Source organism: Rosa rugosa, chromosome 6 (genome assembly GCF_958449725.1).
Source record: "Rosa rugosa chromosome 6, drRosRugo1.1, whole genome shotgun sequence".
NCBI lineage: Eukaryota > Viridiplantae > Streptophyta > Magnoliopsida > Rosales > Rosaceae > Rosa > Rosa rugosa.
Window position 1 is genome coordinate 31,452,485 of NC_084825.1, and position 10,306 is coordinate 31,462,790.

The following is a 10,306-nucleotide window of genomic DNA, read 5'->3' on the forward strand; positions in this document are numbered from 1 at the left end:
TCAAGGGGAACCCAAAGGCTTCCTAGGCCCAAGATAAACCCATTCGGAGCATGTGAAATGCTCCAACTGTGCATTGCAGCACAGTGCCTGACCACTTTGACAGCTTCGGGGTTCGAACCTAGGTTGGGGATTGACATCTTAGTTGGGCTAACCCAATGGCTTAGTTGGTACATAACATGATATGTAGTAACACATTTGTAGCTTGTGATGCTTGTCAACCCTGAACCCAAACCACATAAAGATATATGAGTTAGAATATCATTTTCAGAAAAAAAAAAAAAGGCGACAAAAATTGTATTTCAAATACTAGCATTAGGAACTACAAAACGTATTACTAATATAAGCTGCACTAGTAGGATAGAGTATTTAGACTAAACTAAATAGATCATTCTTAACTAAACTAAAGATTGAACGAACAGACAATGCCAATTCGGTTATCAATTCTTCAAATATGTCAAGATATGTCTATATGGGATTCCTAGGCTCTCAAATATAAAATGTCAATAGGATTTCTTTGGGAATTATATCTTACCGATGAAACTGCGTCAGCTTTTGTGAATTTTTTATTTTTTTTGGGTGTGTGTTCTGCATTCATAGATTAGGGCTACATCAAAAGTTAACTCTAGTTATCAAGCAGTCTAAAATCACAATAGGAAAAGAAGAGAATTACAGTAAAACGCCAAATCAAGAACAACGAAAAACAAATGAAAAGGGCAAACTCTAGCTAAAAACCCATTTCAGCAGAAAAACCATAAACAAGGACTCAAATAAAGGACCGTTGGCATTTTTTCACATATAAGCTACAGTCCATTACTCCAAAATTTAACAACAGAAACAAACCCATAATCTCAATCGCAGTAAAATTCACATCTGCTACAGAAATTCTCAATAATCTTACCTGTTTCAGCAGTAAAAAGTCGAGACCTTCTAGCATAGGTCATTTTTGTTGTACTGGGTATAATATCACTACTTGGTTACCTTTATCTGATACGACGCCGTCTCCTTTATCTTCTCCTACCCAAAACTCTCAAATGCTTCTCATTTTCCGGATTTTTCCCGCCAAAACAACTTTCCCCAACTTCAAAATGAAAATCGACTAATCGAAGATCGAAACTTTCTAGAGGGAGAGAGAGAGATGGAGGCGGAGAAAGCAGGGGCGTCGTTGGACTCGCTGATCGCCGGGTTCAACAGTCGGATCTCGGAGCTCCAAGAGCTCGTTATTGCCCGAAACAGTAAACCCGATTACCCAACCGTACTTCGTTCAATTTCGACTCCGATAACAAGCATAGCATCCAATTAAGCTCTGAAATGTTCACGTTGCAGTGTACCCGGTCAGCAGCGTCACTGATTTGACGGCCGTCGACGCCGCAGTGAAGGCCATGGAGCTTCAGGTCCAGACCATCAAGGACCGGGTACGCGACGAAACCCTAGCCATCCCCAAAGCAAAAGTAGTTCCTTTTCTCTCTCTATATGACTTTATGTCGATTGGGCTTTGTTTGATTTCTGAGAAATTTTATGAAATGTTGATATATCAGTATGCTAGGTCTTACAATTTTCATCATTTCTCTTTAGAAATGATGTCAAAGATTGAGGGAAATTAGTTAAAATGTTGGGTGAAGTTTGTGATGATTGTGTTTTGTGGCTATTTGGAAAATTAATTTAATAGTGAATTGGAAAGAATTTGATCTTCGGACTAGGAAATTTAAAGAAGCAATTTTGATCATCTGGATTTCTAATTTTGATCATAAACTGTTTAAATGAGATTTCTAATTTTTGTTTTGGTTAATGAAGGTTTTAGTTGTTAGTTGGCTACTGCTTGTATAATTAGATGGTACAATGTGATGGCAGAAACTGATCGATGCATCTCTGAGGCAGCAAAGGAAATTGAAGGATATGTCAATTTATGCCCCCACTCATGTTCCTGAAAGGATGTCAATGTTGAATTTGGATACAAATAGATGGTAATACAACTTTCTTTGGCATGCAGCAACCATGGATGACATATTGTTGATTTGAGTTTGAAATTTATTTGCATTTGTTTGGTAGAGGCGTAGAGCTTATACTGTTTCTTTGTTTCAGTTTATTTCCAGAAAGCTCTCAGCAAAACACTGGTTCTGGGACCTTCAAGCTTGAGGAGGATCCTGCACCACCACCACCACCACCTAAGGTACCTCTCTCTCTCTCTCTCTCTCTCTCTCTTCACGTGTCAATTTATGGTATGTCTGTTCTGTAATCGTCTATAGCTACATGCTCTGGATACAGTATGAGGGCCATGTATTCTTTCTGTTTTTGTTAATTTCAGGAGAAAAAGGGTCGTTCCATGCCACCATTGTGGTTTGTAAGTGCTGAAGAGCTGGATTCCTTGTCATCGTGAGTAAACTTCCCTTTCTGATTCTTTTGCTATATTTGTTAAGAGGGAGTCCTGTCTGCATACTTGCACTGACAATACTTACATTGCAGTACTGTTATACATTAGTCACATAGGCTACCTAATGGGACATCTGAAAATCAAGTTATTCTAACCTGACAAAGGGATATAATGTGCTACGCAGAGATGGAACTTTTCATACAGTGTAGTATTTTCATTGTCTCGAGTGTTAACAACTAACATTGGCCGCCATGTCCAATACATAAAAAAATTATCAATTTCCCCTCCTTAACAAGATTCAAGTCTAAGATTAGTTTCCTATTTCGTAGCAAAAATTTGTAAAATGTCTTCCGGTATTTTAGAAGTACTATGCATCCACAAACTACTGCGATTTCTTTTCTTGATAAATAAGAAGTTTTCTGACAAAATGAAACAAAAAACCTTCAGAAATAGATATTAAGAGTATAAAACAACACTGACAGAGCTGAAATGGATTAGGAGGTCTTTTCCTACCACTCATACAGGTATCTCATAAAATGAGCCTTCACTTCTATTGAATAATTTTTACCCTTTTGAAATCTGTACAACTCTTTCCAGCTATTATTTTGATCCAGATACCATGAAAATGAAGGTTTAAAAGACCACTACTTGTAAATTATCAAGCCATCATTAACTTACTTTGTTTTAACTCAACAGAGGAGAAAATGGTATCTAGTTATTAGGCAGTTCTGTAACTAATCCATGGTGGATAGGTATTGGAAAAAAGAGGTCTTCTGTGTTCAGTCCTTTGTTATTGGGGTCATGTTCTCGCGCTAAGTATAAATAACTGTAGGTACATGAGAGGAAGGCTTACACTAGAGAAAGTGAATGCAGCTATTAATGACATGGCAACATATGCTGAAGCAAATTATCAGCTTATAGCTGCTCCCAAGAAGAATGTTTGTGTTCTGCCTCCATGAGTTTTGGTTTCTACATCTTTTGCACAGGTCTGATTATGGTTATCAATTTTGATGCAGGTGGCAGGAGACCGTTGGGAAAAGGCTCTGGTAAGTGAACTTAAACCAGGTTACTGGGTCTGATTTTCTGGGACTTCTGTTTGTGGGCGGTTGGCCCATAGGGTACCCAATGTCTGGTAGCTCCTCTTCATCCTTGGTGAAGTTGGGAGTTCATCTTTAGTCCTAGATAAGATGGCAAAGGAATAACACACAGTTAGCTAGTACCTCCTACGTCTCAAATTTCTATATCACTTCTTAATAATACCTCTCTCTCTCTCTCTCTCTCTCTCTCTCTCTCACACCCCTTTGTTCTCATATATCCTTCTATTTCATTGGGAAGATACGTCTCTTCTCTCAAGTTGTTATGGTCAGTCAGGTCTTTAGATGGTTATAACAAAGGTCATGCTTACTCACACTTTTCTCAGGATGGTCTCTGCCTACCTCATATTTTGTCACTCATTGTTCATCTGTACTAGAAGAAAAGAAAAGAGAAATAAGCAATATCCTTTTTGGAACCCTGGTTTTTACAAATAATGTGTCAAGTATAAGATTCTGTAATCTGTATTGCCATGTCAATCGATGAGCATGTAGCTTGTCAGTTGTCACTGCTGGTTAACTTGTCATGTTTGTAAGCATGGTTTATAACTGCTCATTTATGCAATTAGTATTGATACCACTATAACAAATACAGGAAATAAGAGATATAGCAATGCATGAAGCAGTGAAGGGAAAACACTTCTTTCTTGAAACTGACATGAAAGGACCATCCTTGAAGCTTGACAACTCTGGAAAAGCAATACTAACTGTAAGGTTCTTGTCTATCAAACATGCATGTGTAAATTTTAAACAATATCATAGTGCACTCAGGAAAGCTTCAATTCTATTTGGCATAAGTTGAGTGAATACATGGACCTCCCATCTTCATTTACTATGAACTGATTATTTTATGTATTGGGGAAGTACCTAGGTAATCCTTTAAAAATGCTGGTTTGCAGGGGGAAGTTGATCCTGAAAATAGATTTAGGATACTCCATGCTGTTCTTTACACAGCAGAGGGGAAAATTGGTTCATTCTAATTTCACTTTACTAAAAAGCTAATTGAAGTGTGAATGTGCTTGAATAAAGTCACCATAGGTATACCTGTATATTCCTCTTGTTTTTTTTTATTCCTCTTTTCCCTTTTCAGATGTGAACATAAATTATGTCTCTGAATTCCTTATTTCCTAGTCACCATGTTTATAATCTTTTTGGTTGAGAAAATTTGAGTTTGCATGTTATGTAAAGAAAGAGTTCTTGTGAGCTATAAAGAGGTCTCAAGTCCAATCCTCTATTATTAATAAATGACAAAAGAAATGGTTTCTGTCATATCTACTTAGACTTGGAAGGTCATGACTTTGATTTGTGTATTCTTTGAAATAGCATTTATCTTTCATGGCTCCATACAAATTTAGCTACTTCAGTGAAGAAAGTTTTATTCTTAATGCCTTTTGCTGCTTCACAGGTGCTTCGTCACCTTGGTCGTGTAAGTGAGACACGGATGGGTCATCATCGGGTGATCATTCTTTTGAAGCCTCATTGATAGGGTTTGCTTTCTAGACGAATGTATGCATTGTTCTTAATCCTTTTCTGTTCCGGATAAAACTGCAAGTTTTAACCTTGCTCGCATATGTTGTGAGTTCACGGTGCACTAGTAAGGTCTAGAAGGTGAAAACTGGTTTGGAAAGTAATGAAAAAGTGGTCTGTTCAGAACTTCTTGATCCTTTGTGGTTATTTTTATTATTTTATTATATTATATATACTTCTTACTTTTTTTTTGAAAGGATATTTCTTACCTTTATTTCCTGTTCACATTAGAAAGGACGAACCATTGACCGATGTATCTCTCTTTTCCATGCTAGCCCCTAAGCATAACTCAACCACCACCCAGACCCACCCGCGCACACAATATATTTCAATATAAAGTCATGGTACTAATGTATTACCAAATTAACAGAACAGATTCAATATAAAGTCAAGGTACTAATGTGCTGAATAAGTATCAAGAATCAAAAAACAAATAGACATCAATATTCAACATGAGTTCATGAAAAGTTGATCAGTATTGACCAAAAATTAGTATGGAATACCTAGAGAGATAAACTGAGGACTCTGCGTTCCTCCATTACACCTGCTTCCTGTGACTCTGATGATCCCAATCCCGTCACTCCAATGAGATCTCTTCATCCATTTCTCTTTCTCTCCTTCTCAGAGTACACTCAGCCGATGGGAAGCAACAGCATATGGCTCCCTGCACTGCCACTCCTGACTTTTTGACTTCTTCCATCTCTTCCTGTGCATCTGATTTTCTGCCTCTGTCTTGCTCCTTTTCGTCTCACGCACGTAGAAATGGTCTGCGGAGTTTTCCTCATGAATTTTTGGCTCGGTATTGCTTACAGTTTGCACTTCCTCATGATCAACGTGAAAAAGACGAACCCCACAACTTTTGATCCAACTACAAGCTTCTTCTGTTGTCAAATCAGTGGCGGAGACTCCATTATCTGCAACTACAATCCTAAATGTGGCCTCAGTGTAAAAGACTTTATCCTCCCGCCCTAGTTCTCCAATCAAGCAGGTTTTGTATGCCAGGAACAGGTGATCTGACTCAAGGAGTCTATCAGTTCTAAGTCGCGTATGGAGCAAAGGAAAACTGGAACTCTGCTCAGCGTGATTTCCTTTCAAGGTACAAACACATGAAGCAGATCGGAGAGAAGCATTATTGACAGCATCCTGAAAGTTACTGACAGCGCACATAGCAACTCCCAAAAACTTGCTAAAGAACCGATTCTGTGGCAACCGCACTGTTACTGAAGATCCCTTGCATTGATGGTTGAACCAATTGGGAATTTGGCTTCCGGGAAGAGTTACTGATAATCCCCTATGATGATGGTCAAACACCCGCTTGCCACTGTAAAGAGGTCGTAGTTGATTATCCTATACAATGAAGCAAACGTCAACTTCAATTTATTTGGGTGTTTGTATGTGTGTGCTCGCACAAGCGAGAGAGAGAGAGAGAGAGAGAGAGAGAGAGAGAGAGAGAGAGAGAGAGAATGATTTTCCACAATTTATTCAAACGGAGTTGTTAACACCAGCTTGAAGCAATTACAAAACGTGAAGGAAAAATTTTCCTTGCGTGGACGCTTTGGTATTGATACCGTTTCCAATTCTGAGCAGTCATGCACATCTATGTAGTTTAAACGTGGTGGAAGCTCTGGTATGGATATCAGTCTCTTGCAGCCTTCCAATACGAGATCTGTTAAAGAATGAAGTCTGTTCATGGTTGCAGGTAAGGTCTCCAAGTTGTTTCTGCATAGCTTTAATGTTTTCAAGGAAAATAGAAGAGTAACACCATCCGATAATTCTAGCATGTTACAGTCACTTAAATCAAGATGAACCAGAACAGAGTTCCTACAATATCTTTGGATCGATGATGGCCATGATGAGAAGGGTGCTGCCATTTCTTTACTTCCATTACATGATAATGATGTTTTAAGCTTGCCCAAACGGAAGATAGAGAATGGAAGTTGTTCAATACCACTTCCCTCTACTTGAAGGTCCCTTAAGAACTGTAAATTCCCTTAGTTCTCTGGCAAGTTAGAAAGTTTTGAGCACCCAGCCAGAATAACTTCAAGGTATGGCAATTTACAGATATTGTCCGGAAGAGATACAAGGCTTCTGCAGTTTCTCATTCTCAAGAATGTGAGGCACTGAAGCCGTTCAATTGATGATGGTAAGCATCTAATTGCAGTCTCATCTAAATGAAGCCTTGATAGCTCCATCATAACTTCTGGAATGTCGGAAAACTCCTCAAGATTCGAGCAACCAGAAAGATCAAGGAATTCAAGAGCTGTCATATGAATGCTGCTTGGAAGATTCTTAAGTTTTCTGCAACCATGGAGGGTCAAAGAAGCAAGCCCTGTAAGATTATTAATTGACGAGGGAAGTTCTTTAATTGCAGTCCCATCTAGATCTTGTTCCTGTAGCTCTGTCATAACTTCTGAAATCTCTGGGAACCTCTCAAGGTTTGAGCAGCCAGAAAGATTGAGGACTACAAGAGATTTCATATGAATGCTGCTCGGAAGACTCTTCAGTTCTGTGCAACCATTGAAACTCAAAGTAACAAGTTTTGGAAGATTATAAATCGATGAGGACATCTCTGTAATTGCAGCCTCATCGAGTTCTTCAAGCTCTTTCATATCTTCCGAAATCTCTGGAAAGTTCGTAAGATTTGAGTAGCCAGAAAGATCAAGGAAACGATGCTTCTTGGAGGACGCTCAAGTTCTCTACAACCCTCGAGGCTGAGGAAAGCGAGCCCCATAAGGTTATTGATGGATGATGGCAATTCTTTAATTGCAGTCTCATCTAAATGAATCTCACGTAGCTTCTTCATAACTTCCAAAATTTCCGGGAACCTTTCAAGTTTTGAGCAGCCAGAAAGACTGAGCGTTGTACGCGACTTCATATGAATGTTGCTTGGTAGACTTCTAAGTTCTCTACAACCATCGAGGCTCAAATAGTCAAGCCCTGTAAGATTATTAATCGATGCGGGCAGTTCTACAATTTTGCTCCATATAATTGGAGTTCTGATAACTCCTTCATATCTTCTGAGATATCTGGAAACTTCACAAGATTTGAGCAGAGAGAAAGATCAAGGGTTTGAAGAGATTTCATATGAATGCTGCTTGGAAGAATTTTGAGTTCTCTGCACCCTTGCAGAGTCAAGGAAACAAGTTTTTTAAGAGCTGAAACGGATGGGTGAACCTCCAATAAACTTCTACAGCCAGCAAGAGTTAGTGACAAGATTTGGTGCCTGAGAGTAACTTAAATTGATGTGCTTTAAGTTTCTGAAAGGCTGTCAAAACAAGAAAAAGCAGAAGAAGCATGTGCTAACAAGGCATCTAAGAACTTAATCATTTAAACGAAACATATGAAATGATTATTGTACCTGTGGTCCTTCCCAAAGTTGTTCAATGTGACTATCAACCATGTTAAGGTGAACAAGATTCGGTCCCTCTGACGTGCGTCACGAGGGTTTGGCTCTGCTAGGGTTTTCTTAGGCGGCTTCTTAGGGTTTCTAGGGTTTTATAACCCAAATCCTTCGATCTCGGATCCATTCTTTGCGTAGATTCTGGTTTTTTGGGGCTTGTACTAGGGAAACTGCGATGGAGGAAGTTGAGAGGCGTTTTGCGGGTACGTTGGTTCTCTCAGAGAGGGAATCGAAGGGTCTGAGGATTGGAGGAATAGCAGCCCGGTCTGCGCTTAAGTACCAGTTTGCGGTGGTTTGTAAAGTATTGACGGACGGGAATTTTCGTCGTCAAAGTTTTATTGACCTTTTCTCACGGCTGTGGGGGGGAGACAAGGGAGTGGCGATCAGTGATGTTGAGGATGACCGGTTTTTGGCCTGCTTCCAGAGTGAAGGTGATATGCGAAGGGTGTTGAACCGTGAGCCTTGGGACTTTGATAAGTCGCTGATTGTTATGGCTCCAATGGGGAATGCAAGATCTGTAGCTGATGTGCGCTTGAATTCTGCAGTATTTTGGGTCCAAGCTCATGGGGTCCCATGGAAGTTTCGCACACCTGAAGTTGCAGCGGATATTGGTGGTGTTCTTGGCGATTATCTGGAGGTGAAAACTGATGAGAACGGATGTTGTGTGGGGCGCTGTGTGTGTATTAGGGTTAGGCTGGATATTAACTTGGCCCTATTGCGCCGTACTGTAGTTAATTTCCCAGAGTATGGGGATCAATTAATTGAGTTTCAGTATGAAAGATTACCGGAGTTTTGCCAAGAGTGTGGTCTAATAGGGCATCCAACTAGGGTTTGCTTCGAGAAGCTGGGAATTAAGGGTAAACCGGAGTCGGAACGTCCTTTTTCCTTAACATTGAGGGCAGATAAAGATGTGCATGGGAGAAGGTTTGGTCATAGAGTAGGGAGGAGTAGTTTGGCGGCTGCGTATAGTGATGGAGATGTTAGTGGTGATGGGAATGGTTCTAAGTCAGGGTGGTCAACAGAATTGAGTAAGAGATCTCGCAGTGGAGGTTCCTCCCATATTTCGAAACCATTGCAAATTGAAGATATCTGCCAAGATACGGCTTCTTCCCCTGTGAAGGCGCTACCTCCGAAACCTAAGTCCAAAGGTGTACTGATTGCGGAGAGTTTTTCTGCCCGACACCGTAGTTTAAACGTGGGTGATGTATTGGTCAATGATACCCCACTGTTGGAGGATGTAGTGAGAGATGTATCTGCTGTGGTTGTGGCTGAGAGTCAACCCCCTCCCATGCAGATGAAAATTCCTCCAACTTTGAATCTAGTGGAGTGTGATGCAGTTCGTAGATTGGGTTCTGCTTTTAGACAAGCCTTTGGTTCCAGTACTGGGATTGGGGAGAGTGGCCCAATTGTATTGTCTGCATTTAGTGGAGTTGAGAAGAGCCGCAAGGCCTCGTTGGAGTTTTCTCTGGGGGTTAACAGGAAATCTCCTGTGGGTAAGAAGAATTTGAAGGGGAGGAGAATGGTGTCAGTAACGGCCAGAAGGAAATTACAACTAGAAAGTGCTTATACTGTATCTGAGTCTGAAGGTGATGGCGGTAAGAGGAAATTGGAGGTGAATATTTTCAGTGGTGATGAACAACAAATTAAGAAGGTGACGCTTTCGTCGGGTGTCCCTGAAGTGGTGGGAGCAGCGGGGCTGCCCCACCACGAGCAATGAGGATGTTAAGTTGGAACGTCCGAGGGATGAGGGGATCCCGGACGTTCCGTGATCTGAAGGACTTCCTCCGTGTTCATAAGCCGGAGTTGGTTTTTCTTATTGAGACGAAGATGACTTCGTGTCAAATGGGAAGGCTTAAATCGCGAGTGGGTATGGATGAAGTTCTTTGTGTGCCAAGGGATGAGTCAAATGGTGGTTATTCA

The 10,306-nt window shown here is 40.4% G+C and overlaps 1 protein-coding gene across 2 annotated transcripts; it reads left to right on the forward strand.

Moving 5' to 3' along the window:
- The first annotated feature begins 1,046 nt into the window (after positions 1-1,046).
- Positions 1,047-5,112, forward strand: LOC133713667 (spindle and kinetochore-associated protein 1 homolog). 2 transcript variants are annotated; one of them, XM_062139698.1, is made up of 9 exons: positions 1,047-1,232; positions 1,324-1,448; positions 1,849-1,961; positions 2,080-2,167; positions 2,303-2,370; positions 3,201-3,306; positions 3,385-3,414; positions 4,055-4,168; positions 4,865-5,112. In XM_062139698.1, the coding sequence occupies exons 1-9, from the start codon at positions 1,136-1,138 to the stop codon at positions 4,940-4,942; spliced, it is 819 nt and encodes a 272-aa protein (XP_061995682.1). In that variant the 5' UTR covers positions 1,047-1,135; the 3' UTR covers positions 4,943-5,112. The 2 variants fall into 2 exon arrangements, with proteins under 2 accessions (XP_061995682.1, XP_061995683.1); XM_062139699.1 differs by having other exon boundaries at positions 1,324-1,412.
- Positions 5,113-10,306: the final 5,194 nt, after the last annotated feature.

Bases quoted from the DNA above. Each gene is read 5' to 3' on its own strand.
- LOC133713667 (XM_062139698.1), top strand. From the start codon at position 1,136: ATGGAGGCGGAGAAAGCAGGGGCGTCGTTGGACTCGCTGATCGCCGGG. The intron at 1,449-1,848 runs GTAGTTCCTTTT...ATGTGATGGCAG, and splicing joins TAGCCATCCCCAAAGCAAAA to AAACTGATCGATGCATCTCT. The intron at 1,962-2,079 runs GTAATACAACTT...TCTTTGTTTCAG, and splicing joins AATTTGGATACAAATAGATG to TTTATTTCCAGAAAGCTCTC.